Source organism: Cucurbita pepo, chromosome 18 (genome assembly GCF_057944985.1).
Source record: "Cucurbita pepo subsp. pepo isolate OVF chromosome 18, ASM5794498v1, whole genome shotgun sequence".
Classification (NCBI taxonomy): Eukaryota; Viridiplantae; Streptophyta; class Magnoliopsida; order Cucurbitales; family Cucurbitaceae; genus Cucurbita; species Cucurbita pepo.
In genome coordinates, this window is record NC_141815.1 from 1,595,289 (window position 1) to 1,621,973 (window position 26,685).

Consider the following 26,685-nt stretch of genomic DNA (forward strand, 5'->3'; position numbering starts at 1 on the left):
ATTAGAAAAGGACATGTAAATGGGTCACATGGTACGTGTCATTCATTCATCACTGAAGTCATCCAACCAAATCCGAAGGCATGCAGGAAGTTAGACCACTTACCTCATGGCCTAAGTTAGGCTTACTAAATCTCCAAATAGGTCAATTGAGTCGAATGCACAAAGGGTCAGGTGCGGGGTATGAAGGTTGCTGGTTATGTTTCTTAGGCCTGCTCGGGTATGAAGGTCAGTCGCGGATTAGGGTGAAGGGTGCGCACACAGGTCGCAATTTGGGTTAGGTCAGTTTGCTGATGAGGCAGGTGTGGGGTCAAAGGGGGCTGGTGGGGCGGGTGCGTGTCATGGGGTCTTGACTAGACTGAAGCGTTCGTCACAGGTGAGCTTTAGGGTTGGGCTAAAGCGCTAGTCGCATGTGGCTTTGATTAAAAATAAGGTTATTACTACATGCATGTCGTGAATACTAAGTACAAAAAGCTATCTAAATCAAATTACTAAAATGTTGCCACGGACTTGAACATTCATAAAAATTTATTTGAACCAACAATAATGTTAACAAATAGCAAAATCAAAATGAAAAAAAATTAAAATAATGCAAACGCCCTGATTTAACGCAAGGGCTACAACATTAAATGCAAATGCAACTATCTTGACTTTGTTTCCTCGGCCTTCATAGCAATGTCGACATTCGTACATGAGAGCCTTACCTTTACCTGGAGAAGAAGCAACATATGACTTAAGTACTTAAAATTACTGAATAAGCAACTCCACTATTGGGGTCGAAAAATGCAATCACATGAAGTTATTGTGAGACCTAACTTTTTATAAAACATCATAGCTTTGGTCTCTACTTTTTGGTTCGAGTAGGATTGAATGTATAGTACTTCTCTACACACAACCAACACGCGCACATGGACCCACCATTGGGGCTCATATATATACTCTGCTGGAAGCCACGGAAGGAAAGAAGTGTGCATAATATCAGTGTACATAATCATGGTGTACGTGTCCATGTTAATCATAGCTAAGAAGTATCCCAATGCACGTGACATACAACATGAGATCCCATAATTTCAAATCATGGTATATATTTATGATGCAAATTATTCCTCCATTTTTTTCATGATGTAGTGTTCCTATGAGGTATGCGTGCCTATACTCGACAGATCTTTCATGGTTAACATATATGACTTATCAATGTTTCATAGGCATAGTGTGAACATGCAAACATAATATGCGTCGTGTAACATATGGAGGTTCATGGATCATATAACATTCATATCACGACTAGTTTCATAATTGTAAGACCTGACCTTGATAGGTACGTAAGCTTTAGTAGTTTTCTTATTTTGGTCATATAACATATGGACTTCCGAGATTTTATTGAGAACCTTAGATGCCAAATTTTGAGAAGGTGAGATAATTTCATAGACTTTGGGAAAAAAATAAAAATAAAAAATAAAAAAGATTTGACAAAGTCAACAAAAATGACCAAAATATCTCGAGGTTGACTTTGACTATTTTGTTTTTCAATTTTTTTTAGTATTTTCTTGTAAATATTTGATGTTTGAATGGATGAAATTTTAGTTATCTACTTGAAACCAATGGCTTGTTTCCGGGCAACGAGACTTGATCTTATTTCTTCTTATTTCTTCTTATTTCTTTTTCTTATTACTGCGTACCGTCTATCTCTCCAACCAGAATGATTTCAGGTTCCTAAAAAGATTGAACTGACATGAGGTAAGCTCGATGTTTTGGAAAAAACTCTTTCTAAAATCAGACAAAGAATCCTGCAATGGGATAAGAAAGGTCGAGAGGATCGACGAACTTGAGAGAGATCCATGATCTGAGAAAGCGACTGGATGGGAAGCAACTGGTCCTAACTACCGATCTTTTAGAGTAGTCTTAGACTGGGCAACATGATGGTTTCCCGATTGCCGATCTTCTAGAGTAATCCTCTGAGGTCAACTAAACAGACCAGCAACCGACAGAAGATGTTGAGCAAAGCTACTAGCCTCGAGAGTGGGTAATCCAACGTCAGCTTAATATATATATATATATATATTTATTATTATTATTATTTAACTCAACCAATTTACGAAAATAAAAAACCCGCGAAATGAATCCTGAGATTCACTCAAAATTACAAAAATTTCCCGCGAATTTAAAAGACAATGCCACCCTGGCGATCCGCGTGGTCTTTCCCTTAGCCAATCAAATCTCTCTTTCCCTTCCTATATAACCAAAATCCTCTCACTTCACTTTCTCAATCGTTCTTGAACTCATTGCGATATAGATTCAAGTCTCTCGAAAACCCCAAATTAGGGTTCTTGATTTTCATCTCTTTTCTCTCCAAATCCGTCAATTTTTTACTCCGATTCAACTATGAGCTCCACCAAGGGCGGTAGAGGAAAGCCGCAAGCCACCAAATCCGTTACACGATCGCATAAAGCCGGCCTCCAGTTCCCCGTCGGTAGAATCGCAAGGTTTCTCAAGGCCGGAAAGTACGCCGAGCGTGTCGGCGCTGGCGCTCCAGTATATTTGTCGGCCGTTCTCGAGTATCTTGCCGCCGAGGTAACAAGATCCGTTGTCTTTGTTCCTTTTTTCAGCGATTTTGATGCGGTTCTGTTCTTATCTCTGTTTCTGATAATTGTAAATCGAAATTAGGTTTTGGAGCTTGCTGGAAATGCTGCTAGAGACAACAAGAAGAATCGTATTGTGCCGAGGCACATCCAACTTGCTGTGAGGAACGATGAGGAGTTGAGTAAGCTTTTAGGATCTGTAACCATTGCTAATGGAGGTGTTTTGCCCAATATTCACCAAACTCTTTTGCCTAAAAAGGTCGGCAAAGATAAGGGTGATATCGGTTCTGCATCACAGGAATTTTAGGGCTTATAGGATTTTCAGTGCTTGCTTGTATTGCATTTGTTGTGTTCTCTGAGTTGTATCATCTTGATTTTGTTTGGATGCATACGTTTTTACATCTATGCAAGGCTGTTTGTTGTTGGAACAACTTTGCAACAAAATTTTGGTCTACATTTACACAAATTTGCACTTAGAAAGCTGGTGCATCTCTTTGATCTCTGCATTTTGAGTTTGGCTTCACAACCATATGAATTATTTGTCCAGTTTATGTTGGAATCGTGAATTTTGATTTTGTTTCTTTGATTAATTTAGTTTGTTTTCTAGTTTTAATTGTGGAGATTTGAAGTTCAAGGTTACATATATATATATATTTTTTTTTATATTGAGTTGGAATCATTTGGGCTAGAATTTTGTGACGATGATTTCATCTTATTAAAGATTTCTTTGTTGATGAATTAAAAATACAAACAAATATATGTATTTGACTGGCGTTGAACTCTGGTGTGATTGTTCTCCAATTAGACTTAGCACAACTCTGACAAAACACACTAATACAAGAAAAGTCTTAATACATTTTATATATTTTAATTTAGCTCGGGTCAACTCGAAGGTTTTGCTCATGAACCCAAAACCGAATCGATTTAGTTCAGTTCAGAAAAAATCAACCCAACCCTACCTGAAATGCTAATCCAACCCAACCCAATCCTTATAGTTTCGGTTGGGTTGGTCTGGGTTGTCGAGTTGAATGTATACCTCTAGATTTTATAATTGTTTTTTTTCTTTTTTTTTTTTCTTATTATTCAATTTTTTTAATAAGTATGTTTAAATTAATTCAAAATAGAAAACAATATTAAAGTTTAATTTTTTATTTTTATTTTTATCCTTATAAAATATCAAATAAAAATTTCCTAAATTATTTCGAGCATAAATTTTATATGTGAATATAAAATTTTAATTAGGACACTAATGATTAGTTATTTAATTTGTAAGCATCTTATTTTTACATATTTTTTTTCTTAAATATTTTATTTTCAAATATTTAACGTGAACTTTTAACTGATTTTTAAATTATAAATATTTAATAAAATTTTAAATTTTCAATTTAGTATAAATATAATTTTAAATTATTTGATTATAAATTAAATTTTGAGTTAAAAATAAAATAAATTTTTTACTATCAAATCAAATAAAAAAGATTTATTTTATTTTAATTTTAATTTTTTCTATCTTTTTGTATAGGTAAATATGGAAAACATCAAATTTAGACTATTCAAAATAGGAAAAGATGAGATTTTTTAAATTCAAAATAGGAAAAGATTAATTTTTTAATTTATAAATACACAACCTCCGTTAGTCTAGCAACTATTATTTTCTTCAATTCAATTCAATTCATCTGAAGCTACTAGCTTTCCTCTCCAGTCAATCAAATTCACCCGCTCTTTCTAGTGATGGCTAATGATCAAGACATTATTAGCAACAAAATTCCCGAACTCATACCTGATGTCGCCGAGCTAATACTCAACAAACTCCCTTACTATTCTTTGCCGAGCTGCAGGTTGGTTTGCAAAACATGGAACAATTTGATCTTAAGTTTTAAACATGACCCTTCAATCTCGGCTGCTTCCAACTTCTTGCTTGCCCATGTTTATTCCAACCGCCGTGATCGTCTCTCGTTTCGTAATCTCCATTGCTTGGAATTGGATTCAGACCACGTGGAAGGGGTGAAGAGTGTTGCCTCATTCAACTTGCGTCGTAAGTATTTCCGACGTTCTTTTATCTCAACTATTAATTCGTGCAATGGACTCTTAGCTTTTGTGGTCACCAAAAACACAAAGAGCTGGCTTAACTCGAATACAGTCGTCATATTAAATCCCATGACGAATGAGTACTTTGAACTTCCCAAGGACGAATTCAAAGGGAATTGGCTTACGTGCTCCTATGGATTTGGATTTTGTCCTAAAACAAAGCACTACAAAGTAGTAAGAAACTCCACTGTCGAAGATAGAAACTCCACTGTCAATTACAAATCAGAGATTTTTGCTTTTGGGACCCGGCAGGAATGGACACGTATTGAGTCACCGTCCTATTCTTTTAATGGATGTCATGGTGTTTACTTGAATGGAGGGTTGCATTGGGTTGGACAAGATGATCTTCATCAAGATGTTATTTATCGTCTAAATATGGAAGATGAGAAGTACGAGCACATTCCTTTTCCTAATGATGACGGTTATTTTCCTTGTATTGGAGTATTTAATGGTGCTCTTCATCTAACTCTTTCTATGGAGGGGCACGAGTACACGATGTGGAAGATGAAAGAAGATGGTTCGTGGATTAAAGCATTTAGTGTCATCGTACCAGATGTGAGCAAAAATATTCTTTCTTTTTCAAAATCAACCGTGGAACAGGTTAAAATATGTAAAGATGGAAAGATCTTTTGTGTTTGGGCGGGAGCTGAATTAGTGTTGTATGATCCGAAGACCGAGAAGATGAAGAAGTTGATGGATGATACAATTGTGAGAGATTTTTCGATTCACAACATCGACTGCTTTAATTTTAATGCTCTTTCCGATATTTTGACTGGAAAAATAGGTAAAATTTTGTTTTAAATATGAGTTTTAATAAGTTTAGAGCTAGTTTTTATTTTTTATTATTTATTTTTTTTATTTAGAGGAGTGAGTGTACTAATAAATTAATTTATGAATAGTTTAATTTATTTTATTTTTATGAAAATTTGATTAGGAAATACACATATTTAAGTTTTATTTTTATTTTTATTAAAATTAGATAAATAAACCCACGCCTATTATTAATAATATATTTATTAATAAATAAAAAAATAAATTAGTTTAATTATTTTAATAATTTAATGTAATAAAAATAAAATAATTAACCATCATTAATTATTTACCATTAAACCATAATAAAAATATTATAAATATACTAACAAAAACGAAAGTAAATTTAAATTTGTGAAATTTTGATATAAATTATTTGAATATCTTATCTATTTTATTGTTAAATATCTTAAATAAAATATTTAAAACTAAATATAATTTAAGATAAAAGAATATGGAGATTAGATTTTCAAAATTTAAAAAAAAATAAGAGTAAATTTTTTATTAAAACTAAAATAAATTTTAACCAAATTAAAATGGAAAACAAGTCTAAGGATTTGGAGTTTTATAATTTATAAAAAAAATCAAATTTTAGATTTTTATTTATTTTTAATTGGATAACAATTAAAGATTTTAAGTTATTATTTTAATTTTTATATATTTTATAATTTTTATTAAGTAAGTGTCAAGACCCGATTTTAGAGGTTTTGAAAAACCCAACCGTGACTAAAAACACGAAATAAAAAACAAACAAAAAAGAAAAATAAAATAAAATAAAAGAAAAGTAAAGTAAAAGGTAAAAATACTATTTAATTAAAACAAAATAGAGAAAAGTTTTGTTTCAAATTAATAGAAAGGAATTACAAATATAAAATTAAATACAAAAGACTCTATAAGACCGACAAGGGACCGACGCTCCGGAACGACACCCCTCTGTGACAGTGCAGCTCTCGAACACCTCCCCACTTCAACCGGTACATGAAAAAAAGAAGGGAAGACAGGGTGACACGTGCAGACAATTCACACATATCAATATATATGACAATTCACACATATCAATATATATGACACGTGCAGAACCACAGGGCACGTGTCAACATCAAATATAACCATGCCGATAGTAAGGTCACTTACCTGGCTCGCTTAAGTCAATGTCACAAATATATCTTTAATAAAAATTCGATTCTGTCCTTTGAAATCCGAGTCAACCTATATGAGCTCATGACATCAGTTTCAAGTTTGAACTCTATAAAATTATTTCCCTAACTTATTGAAGTGTTGATGAACTCTATAAGTGTAAGTGCACTATCTCTCATTGAAGTGTTGTAATTTTGTGGCTAAGTTGCATGATCGAGCTTGTTTTCATTAGTTGTCTTGTTGTGGTATTATTTCTATTTTTCTTAAAGTGATTGTCCTAACAACATTTAGCCCGACACAAGACCACCAAAACCATATGTTTTCTTATCTATTGGCTTGCTGGATGAATTTATTATGGGTTGCAAAAATTTTTACGTGTTAATCATATTTTCTAAAATACAGCATAAAGATATATATTGTTATACTGAGTATTTGTTAGCTAAATTTTAAGTGGCTTATTAGTTGAATCACGAACAACTTTCTAACCTAGTGGTTAAATTTTAAGTCGCATACTAATTAGTTCCCGAATAATTTTTCAACCTAATTCAAATGAAATATTAATTTTATCGCTCATATATTGATTCAATTTTCTTTTCAAGTTGTTAGAAAGTTATGTTTTTCTTATTGTATTTTTTTTAAAAAAGTTATCCATGGACTCAAACTAGACAAAACTATTTACCACATTACTAATTTTTTAAAAATCTACCTATTTAAATATTTATCATATATTTTAAATGGATATATGATAAAGATTACCAAACTAACCGATAAATTAATAAAAGCTTGTTGACACTGCTAGAGTGACAACATCTCTGTTCATAGACTATAAGTTTGAATCTTCTTTCTCATGTTCGTAACATATTATCTAAATTAATATTTTAAATTTAAACCACTACAATAATGTTTAGACTCGAACACCGAAACGTGTCAAATGAAACTAAATAAAACATCAAACAAAACTAGACGTGACAGTACCCATAAAAAATAATAACTGTGATGGGAAAAATAGATTAAAAGAATTTTATTCCGATAAACCATTTAATTTTTGAGATATTTGAATTTTTAGCCAAATTTAACGAACAAACAAAAAAAAAATTAACTTAGCTCGAAAATATCTATAAAAATATATACCGAAAAAAATAATCTCCAAGCGTAGTAATTAATGTTAATTAACCATTGTTAAAAGTACAAAGAATACAAAGATAATTTTACTTATGCTAATGAAAACATTAAAAAAAAGGAAGTATAAAGAAAAGAAACAAATATAAAATATTTATCTTAGACAAACATCGGGTACATGCGAAACTTTTTCCCGTTCAACACTACCTTCACCAACATCTAGTTGGGAACATACATACACTTCCAAACGATTCAATCTAGTTAGATTTGACATAGCTTCTTTCGAGGGCAAGTTTTTCAAATTTCTGCAATACCATAATTTCAATGTCTCCAAAGATGTAATGTTTCCCAACCATTCTGGCAAAGATTCAATGCCATTAAAACTCTTAATCCACAACGATTGTAAAGAAGTGAGGAGCTCAAGCTGTCGAGGAAGTTGTGTTAAACTATTAGTTCCTGTTTCATGCAACTCAAGAACTTCAAGTGAATTGAAGGGCATGAATCGACTCCAATCACAACCCTCCATTGGCCCTTCAACTATCAATGTCTTCAAGTTATGAATACCATCGAGCCCCTCTGGAAAACTATGAAAGTTCTTGATGTCTAATGAAGACAAGTTTTGCATATTTTGCAAATTTGGAGGGGAAATATCATCACGAAAGTTGCCTATCGACAAATCTTCAAGTGAGCTACAACATTCTAACCAGTTTGGTAGCTTTACCAAACTTGTACAATCATAAATTCTTAGAGATCGAAGCTTTGGAAGACTTTGAAAACTTGAAAATAACCTTGCATTAACCGTGTCAGCTTCCATCCTCTGACTATGAGGTGCAAAAATGTTTGAAATATTCGTTAGTTTGTCACAAAAACGAATAGTTAAGCTTTCAAGATGAGGAAAAATGGTACAATTCATCACAGTAGCGACATCTTTCCATTGCTCTAAATTGATCAGGACCGAAATTTCAAATGTTTTCAATTTAGGAAATAGAGTTTTACTGTCACGATAATTCCCGTAAAACTCGTCTCCAATACTTTTTACACCACTTAGGTCAATAATTTGAAGAACCTCAAGTTTGGACAACTGTCCCAGCATTGGCAAAGTTTTACATCTTGTGCAAGAGTGTAGCTGAAGCTTAATTAAGTTTTCAACAAAAATACCATTGGGCATAAGTTCACTTCCAAAGTTAAGCATACGCAATGCTTGAAGGTTTATGTGTGGTTGAAGCCCTTCCAACACATTCAAATCATTGTCACCACAGTCTTCTCTCATAAAACTCCATTCAAAAGATAGATTAGAAATATTTTCCTTCTCAACTAAATTTGCAGCCATGGCCTCCTTTTTATTTTTGACTTGCTCGAGTTTTAGAAGCCTTAATTTACCTTTAAGGTTTTTTAAAGGTCCAAGCTCCTCAATCTTATATCCTTCATCTGACCCAACTACAAAAACAGAAAGCGTTTGAAGTTGAGTCATTCGACTTAAATATTTAGGCATTTTAGTTGGTGAATAACCCACCCCCATTTCTAAATGCCTTAAATTGACCAACTTTCTCAACTTTGTAGGAAAGTTTAACTCAGGAAGCTTCAAAGTCTGCAAATGGTAAAGCAAAATAATAGATTTTGGAAGCTTACTTATTCTAGTGTATGAAATGTCAAGATACCTCAAATGTTTCAATTTACCGATTGTATCAGGCAATTCTGTTACGAACTCACCATTAATAATTAAAACCCGCAAGTAGATGAAGTTATTGATCTCAACTTGATTACCAAATTGTACATTTTCACAACAATAAAATGTTCTTCTTCTTTGACGGATCAAAAGAACTTCATCACCATGAGATTTTCCATCTGTTATAAGATCCTCTCTCAAATGTTGATCATTCGAAATAGCACACGCAACCTCATGTATAAGATCATGCATCTTACAGAATTCAACTTTTCCTCTCTCATCTTTGACAACATCTTGAAACAAGGAGCGAGACAACAAAATATCGAAATATCTCGCTCCAATATCCTCCATCGTTACATTGCTTCCATTGGGTATCTGAATAAACCCGTGTGCTACCCACATTTGAACAAGTTTTTCTTTATTGAAGACAAAGTCGGGTGGAAAATTTGAACAGTAAGCAAAACATTGTTTCAATGAAGAAGATGGTAGACGGTCCACACTTAATTTGATTGTGAATAAAATAAGATCTTCCTTTGCTAATTCAATTCTCACTAGATTTTCCAAAGTCGATTGCAATTCCTCATCATTCTTGCATGATTTCACCATTCCTCCCAACACTTTCACAATCAATGGTATGCCACCAAATTTTTTAACAAGTTGTCCTCGAATGACATCAGAAATTACTGGTAATTTACTTTCAAATGCACATTTTTCAAATAAAGACCAACAATGATCATCTAGTAACTCCCTCAAATGATGTCGGTATTTTGTCTCCATAATTTCTGCAACTTTATCACTTCTAGTAGTCACAACGATAGCACTTCCCATATTTTTATTGATCTTTAGCAAACAAGCCCTCAACTCATTCCAGAGAATGGGTTCCTCATTCCAAACATCATCAAGCACAAGAAAATACTTTTTGTTACTTAGCAGATTTTGGAGCTCCCGAAGAATGATTTCCTTTTCATCTGAGCCACCAAATGTAGGCTTCATGTATCCCACGATTGCTCTTAAAATTTTGTTGATTTTAAAAGGATCAGACACACATACCCATATAAAAGTGTCGAAATTCTTCCTTATCAATTCATGATGGAAAATCTTCTTCACCAGAGTTGTTTTTCCTAATCCACCCGTACCAACAATTGGTAAGACAACTAGAGTTTCTTCATTCTTAAGGGCAAGTAGGTTATCCACTATATTTGATACTTCGATTTCCCTTCCAATAACTCCAATTTCATCGGGAAATGAGTCCGTCTCTCGAGTTTGGTTAAGATCAATTTCAGCTTCATTGGATGTTGTAGCAACACATGGGGGAGGACTTTTTGTAGAAACTGACTCATCCAACTTTCTAGTAACGGTTGTGATTTTATTTGCCATTTTGAGACGAAAAGCAAAGGGATTTTTGGAGAATGAAAAGAAATTACGTACCACCTTAACTTTCTCGATTTCAACTTTGCGTCGAACGTCTTCATAAGCGAGCTCGTCGAGTAAAATATCTGCTTCAAAGGCGATATCTTCAAGCTTCTTCACCCATAGCTTCTGAGATTCAAGGTCTGCCTTCATTCTGTCAACATCCCTTAGGATGGCTTGCACCCTGAGTAAAGAGTCCTTCAGCTTTGAGAGTTCCTCCTCGAATCCCGATGCCAGGCCGATCTGCTCGGCCGCCAGCTTCACCGTCTTCTTCAACACTTCCTGTATGGCAAAGGTCCACAGGAATTCCGCCATATTTGTATCCTTGGAGTCTCAAAGTTTGCAATTCCGGAGAATTTATGTGCGTAAGAATGAAGCATATAGAAACCTCATCTAACATTCTTTTATTGAACACATTTAACAAAGTGGCCTCCATATAAACTAGTAAGCATAATAATTGATGTTAGAAAAGTAAGGAAACCACCTTTAAAGACTTTATTTTTATTTTTATTAAAGTAGTGTAAGATAGAAATTTAGCACAAAATTACATATCAATGTCACATCATCATTTTCTCAATTCAATTTCAATTACGATATACCTTGATCGAAAAAAATTGAGAAAAATGATTGAAATATTAGAGGGTTTAAGTGATTTCAATAGTAAGTATAAATTTCATGAATTAAGGGAGACGATATCTTTAAATTTTTAATTAATACTTATTGGTGTTTCGAATGCAAATGAGTTTTTCATCCATTACAAACAAATTGACCGTAAGAAAAATATTAAATTTAACTTTATTCTTATAAAAACTTGAACTCCTTAAGGTTCTATTCTTAGTGAGTAAGAAAACTAAAACACATCTCAAACCATCCGAATTTCTTTTTACTTTTGAGATTTCATAACTAGACCTCAATGGCTACAAAGATTCTCTTTAAAAATTGAACTCTCTCAATCACATAATGTCATTTGTGAGGGGTGTGGATGACTCGACTTTTAAGAGAATTTGTTGGGTGGGTAACAACTCACCCTGTCTTGTCAAGTTATGCTATCTTTTAAAGTCGTTTGTTCTAGGATTGATCCGGTTGTCGTTGGGTAGAAGCGTGATGTTCAACATTATTATGGAGAATACGACATTAAATCTATTGAAGGAACTGTCAAATATGTACGAAAAAGTCAAAAGAAGAAGTAGATTTACAAATCTAGAGATGATAATGATTTTATAAATTTAACAAAAGATATTATTGAGGATGTTATAACCGTTAGTGTGGACAATCCAACTTAATCTTGGATTTTGGATTCATGTGCATCTTTTCTTTCGTTTCCAAAAAAAAAAAAAAAAAAAAAAAGGAACTATTTTAAAATTTCAAATCTGAAAAAATTCGGAAAGGTGCATCGTGCCAACAATAAAACCTTGTAGATTTAAAGAAAGGTAGATGTTTGTATACAAACTCAAGTATAAAATCAATCGATGTTGAAAGATGTCAAATATATTTTTAGTCTAAAAAAAATTTGATCTCTATTTGTCAGTTAGACGGCACATATTATGCCGCCAAGTTTGTGGAAGATTGTGAAGGTACTATGATTATAGCACATGACACAAAATCAGGAATCTTATACACCACAACGTTGGTGCTGCTTAGTGCTTCTCGTTTAAGTCTATGTTTAAGTCTATGGCACAATAAACTTGGATATATGAGCTTTAAAGGAATGAAGATGTTTGCAAGAGGAGCTTTGAAGGGTCTAAAATCTATCGATATGGGTCTCTGTTAGAGATGTTTGATGGATAAATAGAAACAAGTTAATTTCACAAAGGTTGCAAGAGAACCAAAAAAGTACAATTAAAATGGTTCATACAAATGTTTGGGGATCATCTCCAGTTCTATTACTTGCTGGATCTAAGTTTTATGTCACATTCATTGATGATTTCAATAAGAAGATATGAATTTATTTCATTAAACACAAGTTAGATGTGTTTGACAATGGAGGAGAGTACGATAAATCACAATTAAAAGCATTTTATGTCGTTGAGAAAATCAAACTAATAAAAGTAGTTCTCGATAAGGCAAGATATAATGGTATTGGTAAAAGGATGAAAAAAATATTGAATGAGGAGTCAAGAAGTACGAGAATTCATTATGAATTGACAAAGACATTAGGAGCTGATGTTGTAGATACAAAAGCCTACTTGATTAATAGAGAGTATTCAATACCCTTGGAGTTCAAGTTGCTAATAGAGGTATGAAAAAAAAAAAAAAAAAAAAACACAAGTGCTCTCACTTCAGATCTTTTGGGTGCACTACATATGTTAATAATGATCCAGAGAAGATAGACAAGCTTGATGTTAAGGCTATGGAGTGCTATTTCTTTGGCTATGGTTCTAACATGCTTGGGTTTAGGTTTCAAGACGATAAAAATAGAAAAATTCCGAGAGATTATGACGTGACATTTGATGAAAACGTTCTATATAAAGACAATGAGAAGAAAGAATCAGTGACTATGAAGCAAGTGAGAGTTGATGTTGAGTTGCATAAAAATTCACCCAATGATGTTGTAGCAAAAACTCATGAAATTCTTGAAATGGTTGTTAAGGAACTGGAATGGGAGCAAGTGATATTTGAGCAGGTTTTGAGAAGATTATCCAGAATAGTTAGAGAACTAGAAAGATATTCACTTTCATTACACTATTTGTTGCTAACTGATCAAGGAGAACTAGCGTCCTTCGACAAGGTGGGAGTGATTTAACCAAATGGGAACAAACAATAGTGATGAAATGAGTTCACTTGAAAAGAATAGAACATGAGGGTTAACTAAGCTACGTACAAGCCAGATGACAAAAGGAGATTCAAGACTCAAACGTTGTTAGGAAAATATTTAGAAAGAAAAGGTATTTATATTATTGAATTTTTTTTTTTTTCTCTAGCTATGAAATCAACTACTATCCGAATTTTGTCGAGTATTGTTGCATCAGAGAATGTACCCTTTGTGCGAATGGATGTAAAAATAACAGACCCAGATGAGGAGATCTATATGTAACAATCGGGAGAGTTTGTAATTCCAGTCAAGGAACACTTATCATGTAAGCTCAATAGGGGTACAAAAAATTTGATTTCTTCGTGGGCATGAGTGAATTCCATCCGAGCCAAAAAAATTAGTAATATTATTTCAAGAAATACATTGATCCAGTGTGTTTCTATTTTTATACGTGGATGATAATTTGATAGCATGATCCAATATAAGAGATATATCATCGTAAACATGTCTTCAGTATTTGAGATGAAATATTTTTTTGTATGAGAATTGATCGAGATAGATATGCTAGCACATTAAATCTATCCTAAGATCAGTGTAGTGAGGAGGTGTTGTCTGTTGACCATATTTAGTTCTGAATTTTAGTTTAACATATATATCATATCTGAATCTTGAGATTCAAGGTCTACCTTTCGTGAGGATTTGTGTGCACTAGAATAAAACATACAGAAATCCTATCTATCATCCTTTTATTGAACACGTTTAAGAGCTAAAAAATATATCGAGAGGATTTGCCATATATTTGAATTTTTTAAACAATAAGTTTATTTCTTGGTAGATTTTTTATTTTCTTATTTTCTAAGTGAAAACTTCACAAATTTTAAAAAAATCAAAAAATACTATGTATTAAAAAACAATAAAAATATATAATTGTCATGATCCAATTGATTAAAAAAAAAAAAAAAGTGTTCAAAGTTTATTACAAAATTGGAATTAGGAGATGAGGTACAAATCTAAAAGAACGAAAAACTCAAATACACAAGATCGATGGCTCGAGATAACCCTCTTCTATGACCGTGCAACTTCCAAATTTTCTCCTACCCTGATCAACAATCAACATTAAAAAAAAAAAAAAAAAAAAAAGTAGAATCTGACGAGTATAAATATATTCAATAAGCATCTTACTTTTAAACTCTGATTGCATCATTGATTAAATGATTACCGTGATTCCCGTTAAAAACCGAACTCTCTCAATGACTTAATATCATCGTGAATAGCATAATGTGATTAAAGATGACTCGACTTTTAAGAAAATGGTTGGGTGGGTAACAGCTCACCATAGATTGTGTTCCCAAACGTTTATCACCTTACACCCACCAAGTTTTGCTATCTTTTAGAGTCATTTCATCCTTCGTTGTCTTTCAACTTTGCTTTTCATAAGCTATTGTCTCCTCCTTTTGTTGGATGTTATCTTGTAAAGGTGTCTTTTTTTGTGTTTTTTTTAGGCTTTTCTTTAAAAATTTTAAAACTTGTGTGTTAGGTAGAGTTCCCACGGACGTAAGGATCTCACAATCCACTCCCTTTAGGGCCCAGCATCCTTACTGAAACTCATTCATTTTCCAATCGATGTGAAACTACCTCAATACACCCTTTTTTCGAGACCCAACGTCCTTGCTAGCACACCGCCTCGTGTCCATCTTCTTTCAGGGTTTAGCCCTTCTCCCTGGCACATCAGTAGTGTAACGACTCGAAATTTTCTACTGAATTTAAGGTCGCTACTGTATACATATCATAAACATTGAATGCAGAAATACATCATTTAAACTTTCATAAAACATAACCTTCAACTTAAAACACAACCATGGACTTACGTGTTTTGAAAACATATTTTAAAACGACACAACAAAAGACTAAATAAATTAAATAAACGTTTAAATTAAAAACATCCGATTCTAAACTAAGTCTAAGAAAATAAATACGACTACCCTATCCATGTTTCATGGTCTCGAGTTGCGATGCCGTCGTCAGCCGTAAAGGAATGTCTTGCCTTAACCTGAAAAATGTAGTAGCACATGCTTGAGTATTTAAAGAAGTATTGAGTAAGTGACCCCACTATTGGGGGTTAAATGCAAGAACATGCGAATGCAATGACGGGACCTATCATTTAAATCCATTTTCCTACAGTATTGTCGTAACAGGGAATTTGGATGTGTACCATATATTCTACACACAGTCCATACGTGCGAGTATGGACTCACTAGTTAGTTCGCACACTGCTGAGCCACCTTCCTTGTCAGGCGAGCATACTCCAGGAGCTCTTTAGGCCAGACACCCGTTAGAACTAGTAACCGTCACAATAGCATTAGGTTAACCATAATGATCGTACCCCTGTCTGACCGTCGCAGCATCATGATAAACATAATGATCGTATTCCTGCTCGGTCATCGCAGTATTATGATAACCATAATGATCGTATTCCTGCCTCGTAACATACCCGTATGTACTATCGTAACATAAACTTTCTCCGTTAATAACCACTGACAATGTTACTAATTAAAGTACAAATGTTGTTCACAATTTGTCAATTACTATTAATTCTACCGTAGTTGCTACATAAGTGAGTAACTTATTCTATTAAGTCTACTAAAAATTCTATTAAAATTATTCCATGGGTTAACTCATTTTATTAAGTTTACTAACCATTATATATGAGTTAGTAATGACTCTACTAGTTCAAGTTTTAGCTCACATATATAATAAATATTTTTGCATTTTTGATTAGGCATAAATGAACAACGAGTATTGATTTGTTATTTGAATGGATGCACCTTGTTTACTTATACGTTAATTTTCTTTGGGTTGGACATGTTGCGCTTCATCTAACTCTTTCTTTAAAAGGATACAAGTATAGAGTGTGGAAGATGCAGTGTCTTTCGTACCATAAATGAGTTATCATATCTTTCTTTATCTTTATCTTTTTCAAAATCCATTATAGAATAGATCTGAAGATTAGAAGATATCATGTCATGTACTTGAATTGAAGACGAATTAGTTGATTTAATATACGAGGGAGAAATTGATGATAATAGTTTGGATTTTTTGAAACGAAAAAAAAAAAAATTAATAATACTTAAAATATTAGTCGGTTTATTATATTAGGTTTCATGATTTAATTCAAAAATAATTAGATGTTAGAAAAGTTATGTTATAATAAATTCGTAATAATTTGATTCATTAATTTTCATAATGTTACTTAATTTTTAGTATTTTATTATAAGATATTTTATTCTAAACAAAATATTTTTTAGGTATAATAAAATTTTAATTTAGTGTAAAAAATAATATAATATAATATTAAATTATTTGACCGAGTATTTTAAAAAATGTCAACATTAAGGTTAGAAACTACGTGACAAAGCCCAATAGATTTCAGGTTTGTCTACTTAGTCACTCAAATATATAACATTTATTGGAAAACTTTATTATTTTTAATTTCATAAAGTTTGTAATTGTCAAATGGTCAAATTGATTTCATCTTTGGTGTAGATTTGAGGGGATCATAATTAAATAATGACCACAAACGTCTCTTGGATTAACTAATGCTCCCCGTACATTTCAGCTCTTAATATATAATGTTTTGAGAAAAATATATGGGAAAGCATGACGTTGTTTATATTGATAATATTATAATTTATTGATTACACATAGAGAAAAAAGAAATTTAATTTTAATAACTGTAGTGTTTGCGTAGAAAAAGTTCACACTCTCAACTTTATAGTATATAAAAATAGAATAGAAAGAGGAGTATTAAGAGAAAGTTAAAATCATCACGGATTTGCCAACACAAAAAATAGCAAGTTTAGAATTTTTATGGGTTAGCTAGCTTCTATGGTAGATTTATAAAAGATTTTAGAAACATAGCTGCACCATTGACTGATTTAATAAGAGAAATGGAGAAACGTAAGAGAATGCATTCAATCTGTTCAAGAACAAATTAAGCAAGTCATCATTACATGTTTTGTCTAATAACTTTTGAAATTGAACTTGACGAGGGTGGTTTAGGCAAACCATTTGAGGTAGAAAATGGTGCTATCCTACTTAAAGAATTGTTTGCTTTAGTTCATATATTGTGAGATGACAACACTAATGGGCTAGAGAATTTGTGATCCACTTTGATCATGTTACTCGAAGTATATGAAGGGTCAAAGCAAACTGAACCGTAGACTTACAGAGTAGGTGGAATTTATTGAAACATTTTCGTAGGTCATCAAATATAAGCAAGGCAAGGATAATATGGTAGCTGATGTGTTATCTAAAAGATACGATCTCTTTTTTTTTCCTAATGAAAAAATTATTAGATTTGAGAATTATATAGAGATGACCAAGACTTTAGAACTATGTATGCATTTTGTCTTGCAAAAAGATTTGTGGATGATTATTATGTGTTTGATGAATTTTTACTTGAGAAAAGTATGTTTTGTTGTAATGCCCCTAATTTTCTTTAACCTAATTAGTGACCGTCATCAATGCATATATAACTCATTAAGCGGAAGCTCAATCGTAAATAACCTTGGAAACAAAACAAAGTCTTTCATAAACATTCATAAATCGAAAGAACCTATCTAAAAAATAAACCTTCAGTAACCGAATTTATAAATGAATCTAAATAAAGCAATACTCATTGGTATAACTTAAAACAGTCCTAAACTCCTAAAAATATCCCCTCTCCAACTTCCATGGTGTGCTCGACCGTCAACCGTACATTGGCGCCTTGCCTTTACTTGAAAAATGTAGGTAGCACGTGACTTGAGTATTTTATGAAATACTCAGTAAGTCACCCTACTGTTGGGGTTAGGAATGCAAACACATGCAACATATGAGCGGGACCTAACTTTTCATAAACTTTTCATAGCCTTGAGCGCTTTTCTATTCTGGGTAGGGTTGGGTGTGTGGTACTCCTTCACACACGCCCATGTACGCATCCATGGACCCACCAAGCGGGCTCGTAAACATACCCTCTAGGCCTGACTTGGTCAGGCACAACGTGTTACACGTCGCCGGACACCACAAAACAGAAAAGGGCCCGCATGATATCATGGCGAACATAAATATCATATTTCATTCTTTCGTACCATAAAGGGGAAGAATTCCGATGCACGTGACATACATATATGCATGAGGTCCCTTAACATATCCAACATGGCATTGCATAAGCAGTACTAACATCGCATATACGTTTCTTACCTTACATGGCATCTCACATGACTTACATTACATGGCATATTACATAACATGAAAGTACATTCCAGTTGTATAAACATCTCATGACATGACTTGATAATATTACGTATATCTATGACACCGATCAACATATTCATTGCATATAATACTAACATCTCATTCATAACTTCACATAACATAAACAGTCAACAGTCAACATAATTCATACATCACATAACATACCCAATCTACAGTCAACACAATCTATACATCACATAATCATATCACATAAATATGGTGTATGCAGGGGCCACAAGGCATGCACCATCATACAACACGTAGTAAGTTAACTCCAACAGTAAGGTCACTTACCTCGATGGTCTTGGTTGAAGTCTCTCACAACGAGCTAATTCCAGCGGTTAAATACGTCCTATGATAACCACATAAAAACTTAGGAACCTTTCATAACATACCCTAGCTAAACCTCATGCTATTTATCAAAATAAACCCCCGACTTAATCTGTCTTTAACATTTAGGAACCATACTGACCTTGGATGGTAAAACTAAGGACAGAAACAGCTTCGGAAGGGCCAAAAACCTAGGAATCGATATATTATAGTGATACCTTGCCGCTAAGCCTAGTTGCCCAGCCGGCCAACTAAGCCACCAAGTCGAGTTGCGGGAATTGTCGGAACCGAGCCGATTTCGTACACGTGCGAGCAGACCCACACTGTGTACACGTGCGAAGCTGCCAGAGTTGCTGGGTGTGCGTCTGCGGCTCGACCCTATTCCAAAAACCTTGTCTTCCTTACCCGATTCTTCCTCCGAAGAGCAACCCCAAGGTTTCGGAGGAAAGTTTGAAGAGAAAATCGTTTTGAAGGGAGGTAAAAGGTTGGGCATAGGAATATAAAAATAATCTGAAGACATTTGCATTCTAGGGTTTTAGGATAAGGAAACTCAGAGAAATAGGAAACTTAGAGAAATAGGAATGTTTCTCTTAGGTAATAAAAGTCCCGCACAAATCCTTTCAGGGAGATTACATTTAATTATTTATTTTATTTTTAGGTAATAACTTCCTTGTTGAAAATTGCACCTTTTCCGGCGATAATAAATGCATAACATAATATCTTGTCATATATAGAAAAAAAATAACAATCAACCAAATATGGCAAAAATGGAAAATCTGAAACGTTACATTTGTATTCCTAAATACTTTATAAGAGATTTGCTCTTGATAGGAGTGGTGGTGCCTTGGACATCTCAGGATTAATAAAACTTATAGTAGGTTGCATAAACACTTATTTGGCCAAAGATGAAGCATGATGTTAATAAGTTTTGTAGTCAAGGTTTTAAATACATAGAAGCTAAATCTAGATTACAACCAAACAGATAGTACGAATTGCATGCAACAAGATGTATGATGCAAAACATCGTGAGAGAAGTTATTTTTCTAGGAGAGTAGTAAAATGACGTGGAATCCATAGAATAATTGTTAACGATAGAGATGTTAAGTTTTTAAGTTACTTCTGTAAATTATTGTGGGGTAAAATTGGTACCGTTGTTGTTTTCAACTCCATGTCATCCTAAGATTGATGGGCAAATTGGAGTGGGTAATGGAACGTTATATGCATAGGCCTATTATTTCTAAGAATATTAAGTCTTGGGACCAAAGTATGTCACTGATATAGTTTGTGTAACGATACGTGTTCCAAAAAAAAAAAAAAAAGAACGTCGAAAATCTCACGATTTTGGATGAGGGTTGCTAAGAGAACATACTATTTTCCCGAGTCCACACAGGGAGTCGTTGCTATACCGTGAGAGAGAAGTAGTAAGATTGAGGTGGGGGATCGATATTTAAATAAACGATTCTTTAACATTTTTAAATCAAAACAGCTTAATAAATTTTTAAAATTTTAATTTAGTGTCAAATATAACATTAAATTATTTTATTAAATCATATAATTACATAGATTAAAAATATTTAACGTTTGTAACTGAGTTAGTGATCGGTCCGGATTTGTAATCTAGTTACTTCTATGATGAATAAATATATTTTTTTAAATAATAAAAAAATAAGTTCCATTAATTAGAAAATTAAATAAACAGATTTAAAATAAATTTCAATTTAATTTAACAGATTTATTTTTTTTAATATTAAAAAATCAAATTAAAAATTCCTAAACTACTCTGATCTTCCTTAATATTTTATTTTTATTTTTATATATATTTGATCTCGTAAATATGAAGAAAAAAAAATCTCCAATCGATTCAAAATAGGAAAATATTAGTTTTTTAAAATAGGAAAAGATTATTTTTTTTTTTAATTATATACACAACCTTCAACATTAGTAAAACCATTATTTTCTTAAATTCAATTGATCTCTAGTTTGTGTTCGGTCCCATCAAATTCACCACCAGCTTTTTCTAGTCAACGAGAATGGCGAAGGATCAAGACATTATTAGCAACAAAATTCTCGAACTCATACCTGATGTTATCGAGTTAATACTCAGCAAACTCCCTTACTATTGTTCGCCGAGCTACAGGCTAGTCTGCAAAATATGAAACAACGTGATCTTAAATTCGAAGCATGACCCTTCAATCTCGACTCCTTCCAACTTTTTGCTTGCACATGTTTATTAGGACAGCCGTGATCATTCCAATTGTGATCGCCCTTGGTTTCGTAATCTCCATTGCTTGGAATTGGATCCCGACCACGTGGAACGAGTGAGAAGTGTTGCTTCATTCAAGTTGTGTCGTAAGTATTTTAAACGTTCTTTCATCTCAACTATCAATTCGTGCAATGGAAAGATCCGGTGTGTTTGGGTGGCAGCTGAATTAGTGTTGTATGATCCAAAGATCGAGAAGATGGAGAATTTGATGGATGATACAATTGTGAGAGATATTTCAGTTTACAACATAGACTGCTTTAATTTTAATGCTCTTCTCCATATTTTATCGTGTAAATTTTTAGTATAATTTGTATTGAAATTGGGATTGAAAAATTTGTTTTAAATATGAGTTTTAATCATAAGTTTAGTGCTAAGTTTTGGTTGATAGTTAGAGAAGGAAGTGTACTCCATTAAAATTGTATAATAAATTAATTTATGAATGGTTTAATTTATTTTATTTTTATGAAAATTGGATGGAAATACACATCATTATTAAAATTAGATAAATAAACTCAACGCATATTATTAACAATATATTTATTAATAAGTAAAAAATAAATTAGTTTAATAATTTAATATAATAAAAATAAAATAATTAACCATCCTTAATTATTTAAATTAAACCATAATAAAAATATTATAAATATGGTAACAAAAACCAACGTAAATTTAAATTTGTAAATTTTGATATAAATTAATTGACTATCTTATCTAAGGATAATTTCGAATAAACAAGAGTTTATGGTTAGCTCAAGATTAAGATCGAGTTACCCAAGTCATCGAATGAAAAAAAAAAAAAAAGTCAGTCTCAACAGTAAACAACATTATAATGAGTGATTTTCTTCATGGTCCAATCTTATGCAATACTCATTGCATAGGACGCCCCCACTCACATGTCTTCGCATGTACAATTTAGTAATCACATTGTTTATGTCATATACAAAAGTGGGCGCATCCATAGTGTCCTTAGGATAAGGTACTCAGTCTTATCCTTGTACTATAGATCATTTTGACTATATACTTGAATTTGATCCACTCTTATGTCTCTACATATAGTTCAAGTAATCATATTATAGTCAAAGTGTTCTTAGTTTATTGGATTTAGATTAATAATCGTAAAATTCACTTTATTTAATAACAATCTTTACTAAATAAACATCAATAATAGCTTTATTGAAAATAAAATATATTTTTGTTTACAAACTATGAGTTTTAGAACATAAAATCTAACAAGAGGGAGGTACCGCCTCTCCGACACGAGGAGTCTGGTTCCGGTCGAGCCTTCTTCACGAAATCTTAACAGAACCTAGAGAAGAACATTCTTTACTCTTAAATCGTCCAAAACCCTCAAGAAACGAGGAAAATCTAAAGGTAAAGTTCTTGAATCTAGATTCTCGGATTTCCTTCATATCTGTGAGACATAGTAAGAGTTTGAACCTGAAATTTGAGTATGCTAATCTAGGGAGGATTACGCTCAAAACCTGTGAAGGAAGTAGTGATCGACTCCGATCGAAAATGGGAGTTCCGGCGTTCGTCAAAGGAGGTAGGTATTGATGTTTCTTGTCATATCCGGACTAAGATAATTATCCTTGCGATTAGAAATAAATTACAAGAAAAATACCTACCTAAAGATGGATACACGCCTCTACAAATCTCGTGAAGGAACCATGTTGATCTGAGTTGTAGAAAGAAATATGAAAATGGAAAAAGTAATCGTATCCTGAAAATCAGAGGAGAAAGGAGAACACAGACGACGAATGGGACACATATCAAGCGGAGAAGGAGGCTGCGCTTCGCCAGAGAAGGAGGAACATGTGTCAAGCATCCAATGCGGGAGAAAGTTCAATGAAATATTTCGCGTGCGGTAGCAATTAAAGGCCGACAGCCCGCTACCGGAGTCCGCAACCCAATGACCGTGCGCAACACGAACCACCGACCGGGCTTCTTGTTGCCACGCATCAGCATCAGAAAATTCAGGTTTCTAGCGCTCACCTCCAGATTTGAACCCACGCACTCATCAGCAGATGACCAATTCAAGAGCGCCACGTGGCAGAACGAGGATGCGCGTACTCCTCCCTCATGTGCGTCCGTACGCGCGTGTGTAACACTTTCCCAAGCGCGTGTGAGCACATGCATGCGCGTGAGTTGCTATTTTCAGCTTGTTCGACCTCTGTTTGCTTGATTTTCCTCCTAATTCCAACTCTCACCCTATTTTTATATGAAATAGGACCTAAATGAGAAAATCAGTATTTGTGGACACGCTATTGGTGTAGAAACGTTAACGAAGAACACGCGTCAATCAAGTAAGTCACCACACGAAACTTTAGGAAGAAATACTTGTAGGAGTCGCTTGATTATGCATACATGCTAGTTTAATTACCTTAGGTGGAAGCTTTCCGTGATTGAAAGTAGGTAATTTGATTGTTAAGAGTATGGATGTATTATGTGAAGTATTATGAGAATTATTTAAATGTTGTTATTATGTTTTAAGATTTCACTTTATTATGTATATGTTTAATTCATGCTGAAAGGAGGATGGGAACTTGTGAACTCTGCGCTCCGAGAGTAGATGGATGTTATCGCCCATTGAGCATGTATGTTTATTTTGTATATATTTTGTATGACGATGCTGGATGATAGTTGTGTGCACACTCAGGTAATTTTCATGACCCACAAGTATGAGAAAGTCTAGGGAATTGTGGTTAGAGTGACAAGTCATTAAGGTATAGACCTAACCTTTCCCCCAGTAGTCTAACAGACCACCACGACATACGAACCATCTCTAGAGTACCCTTAGGCTGCATGTGTATGATTGGTGTTATAGCTTCGTGGGGGACCTGGGGGTTCCTGATCAAAATCCGACTGCTTTTAGCCGTTTTAGCATGGGAAACGTGTGCCCACATCGTATAGACCATTTAGCTGGATGGGTTAAGGGGGTAGCTCTTCCCAACAAGGGGGACAAACATGGACCTAGGGGGTTGCAGCTCACTTCCTAGGTAGCTACTGTAAGGCTCTAGTCATACACAGGTTGGCCTAAGGGAACTCTTAGGGTATGAATGAAAAGACTAAGAACCAAAAAGCCCCTAGGGGCAAATTACGAGGGGCAAGCCCCAAGGAGCTAAGACCAGAACTAGACGTTCTAAAGCCAAAGGTAAGTCCGCGGGAATTTGTTAAGTTTAGGATGCGATGAGAGCCTACAAGTAGGTGGCTTATTGAGTATAATTTTTATACTCATTCCTTTCTGTTTTTTTTTTTCAGGTACCGGTCAAGGTCAAGGTGGAGGAGCGTTTAAGAGCTGTGCGGTCACAAAGGGGGTCGTTCCGGAGCGTCAGACCCTTTTCAATTTTTTGAAATATTTTGTATTTCATTTTATATTTGTAATTTGTTTTGTAATATTTTGTTTTAATTAGATGGTAATTTTATCTTTTTACTTTCTTTCCATCTTTTTCCTTTTTGTTTATTTTTGACTTCGTCTTTTGGTTCACGGTTTGATTTTCGAACCCTAAAAAATTTGATCGTGACATAATCTACTAAAAATTCTATCAAAGTCACAAGTTAGTAACAATTCTACTAAAGTTACTATATAAGTTAATAACTTGCTTAGTTTAAGTTTGGTGCTCACAGAGAGATATATATATATATATATATATATACTAACAATTCTACTAAAGTTACTATATAAGTTAATAACTTGCTTAGTTTAAGTTTGGTGCTCACAGATATATATATATATATATACTAACAATTCTACTAAAGTTACTATATAAGTTAATAACTTGCTTAGTTTAAGTTTGGTGCTCACAGATAGATAGATAGATATATATATATAACAAATATTTTTGCATCTTGAACTGGTGTAAATTAACAACTAAGTCATTGACTTGTTATTTGAATGGATGCATCTTTTTTTTATGTAGATGTTAATTTTCTTTGGGTTGAATTCTTCAATGGCGTGTTTCATCTAACTCTTACTCTAAAAGGATAAAGTATAGAGTGTGGAAGATGGATAGAGTGTGGAAGATGGAGTGTCTTTCCTACTATAAATGACTAATCACATTTTTTTTTTCTCTTCTTGAAAATCTATTTGTTGAGTTTAAATTATTTCAATAAAGACCTATTGTTTAGGTTTAGAAGAGGGTTAATTTCTGTTAGCTATTTTCTTGTTATTAGTGGAGCTAGTTGAGTCATGTCCTGTCTTTTGGTTTTTCTCCAATTTTATGTATTTTCTATAAAAAGGCATTCAAATCTAGGAATAAAAACAGATCATTCTCGTGCATTTTGCTTAAACTTATCGTTATCATTTGGTATCAAAGCCAAAGCAAAACAAATTGATCCAAGAGAGAAAATGAGCGACAACAAAACACTCACCAAGATTCCACACTTTGATGGTCACTATGACCATTAGAGTGAACTGATGGAAAACCTCTTGCGTGCCAAGGGTTTGTGGAGTCTAGTAGAAGAGGGTTACACTGAACCGGCAGAGGGAATTGAAGTGACTACAACGCAAAAAAGGAATCTTGAGGAGCTCAAGATGAAGGATCAACAAGTGAAGCACTACCTATTCCAAGCAATTGATCAGGTTGTGTTTGAACAGAACTTGAATCGCAAAACATCCAAGATCATTTGGGATTCGATGAAGAAAAAGTTTGGAGGCAACAAAAGGGTGAAGTGGTCTCTTCTTCAAACCTTAAGAAGAGATTTTGAGGTTCTTGAAATGAAGAATGAAGAAAACATCGATGATTATTTTGGAAGAGTAATGGCTGTCTCCAACAAGATGAGAAGCAACGGAGAAGACATGTCAGATTCGAAAATTGTTGAGAAAATACTTCGAACTCTGACTGACAAATTCACATATGTGGTGGTGTCCATCGAAGAGTCAAAAGACATAGGAAAGATGACGATTGACGAACTGCAAAGCTCTCTGTCTGTACATGAAGAGAAATTTAAGAAGATCAGTCATGAAGAAGGTGATCAAGCTCTCAATGTCAGAGGCAGTCTCACTGTCAGAGGCAGAGGATCATACAGAGGTCGAGGCAGGGGCAGAGGACGCTCATTCAAGAAAGCAACAATCGAGTGTTACAACTGCTACCAACGTGGACATTTCCAATATGAATGTCCAAATGGGAAAAATGGAGAACAAATTGAAACTCTAGCTTTCATGGCCATATCAGATCCGACTAGTTTTCAAGAAGCCGCGGGACATCAGAAATGGAAACAAGTGATGGATGCTGAGATATAG

General features: G+C 33.6%; 4 protein-coding genes across 4 annotated transcripts; 3 read left to right on the plus strand and 1 right to left on the minus strand.

Moving 5' to 3' along the window:
- Nucleotides 1–2,250: 2,250 nt before the first annotated feature.
- Nucleotides 2,251–3,022, plus strand: LOC111779969 (putative histone H2AXb). The gene is made up of 2 exons (XM_023660192.2): nt 2,251–2,568; nt 2,662–3,022. The coding sequence occupies exons 1-2, from the start codon at nt 2,380–2,382 to the stop codon at nt 2,881–2,883; spliced, it is 411 nt and encodes a 136-aa protein (XP_023515960.1). The 5' UTR covers nt 2,251–2,379; the 3' UTR covers nt 2,884–3,022.
- A 1,270-nt stretch (nt 3,023–4,292) lies between these two features.
- Nucleotides 4,293–5,480, plus strand: LOC111780473 (F-box protein At3g07870). The gene has a single exon (XM_023660892.2). It carries the CDS (start codon nt 4,308–4,310, stop codon nt 5,463–5,465), a length of 1,158 nt encoding a protein of 385 aa, XP_023516660.2. The 5' UTR covers nt 4,293–4,307; the 3' UTR covers nt 5,466–5,480.
- A 2,259-nt stretch (nt 5,481–7,739) lies between these two features.
- Nucleotides 7,740–11,247, minus strand: LOC111779949 (disease resistance protein RGA2). Its single transcript, XM_023660167.2, has one exon. The coding sequence runs from the start codon at nt 11,119–11,121 to the stop codon at nt 7,885–7,887; it is 3,237 nt and encodes a 1,078-aa protein (XP_023515935.2). The 5' UTR covers nt 11,122–11,247; the 3' UTR covers nt 7,740–7,884.
- Nucleotides 11,248–24,498: 13,251 nt separating this feature from the next.
- LOC147786900 (uncharacterized) lies at nt 24,499–26,685 on the plus strand. Its single transcript, XM_087119712.1, has 3 exons — nt 24,499–24,597; nt 24,705–24,773; nt 25,852–26,685. The coding sequence occupies exons 1-3, from the start codon at nt 24,499–24,501 to the stop codon at nt 26,683–26,685; spliced, it is 1,002 nt and encodes a 333-aa protein (XP_086975838.1).

Bases quoted from the DNA above. Each gene is read 5' to 3' on its own strand.
- LOC111779969 (XM_023660192.2), top strand. From the start codon at position 2,380: ATGAGCTCCACCAAGGGCGGTAGAGGAAAGCCGCAAGCCACCAAATCC. The intron at 2,569-2,661 runs GTAACAAGATCC...AATCGAAATTAG, and splicing joins TCGAGTATCTTGCCGCCGAG to GTTTTGGAGCTTGCTGGAAA.
- LOC111780473 (XM_023660892.2), top strand. From the start codon at position 4,308: ATGGCTAATGATCAAGACATTATTAGCAACAAAATTCCCGAACTCATA.
- LOC111779949 (XM_023660167.2), bottom strand. From the start codon at position 11,121: ATGGCGGAATTCCTGTGGACCTTTGCCATACAGGAAGTGTTGAAGAAG.
- LOC147786900 (XM_087119712.1), top strand. From the start codon at position 24,499: ATGAATGAAAAGACTAAGAACCAAAAAGCCCCTAGGGGCAAATTACGA. The intron at 24,598-24,704 runs GTAAGTCCGCGG...TTTTTTTTTCAG, and splicing joins TAGACGTTCTAAAGCCAAAG to GTACCGGTCAAGGTCAAGGT. The intron at 24,774-25,851 runs GTCAGACCCTTT...TATGACCATTAG, and splicing joins AAAGGGGGTCGTTCCGGAGC to AGTGAACTGATGGAAAACCT.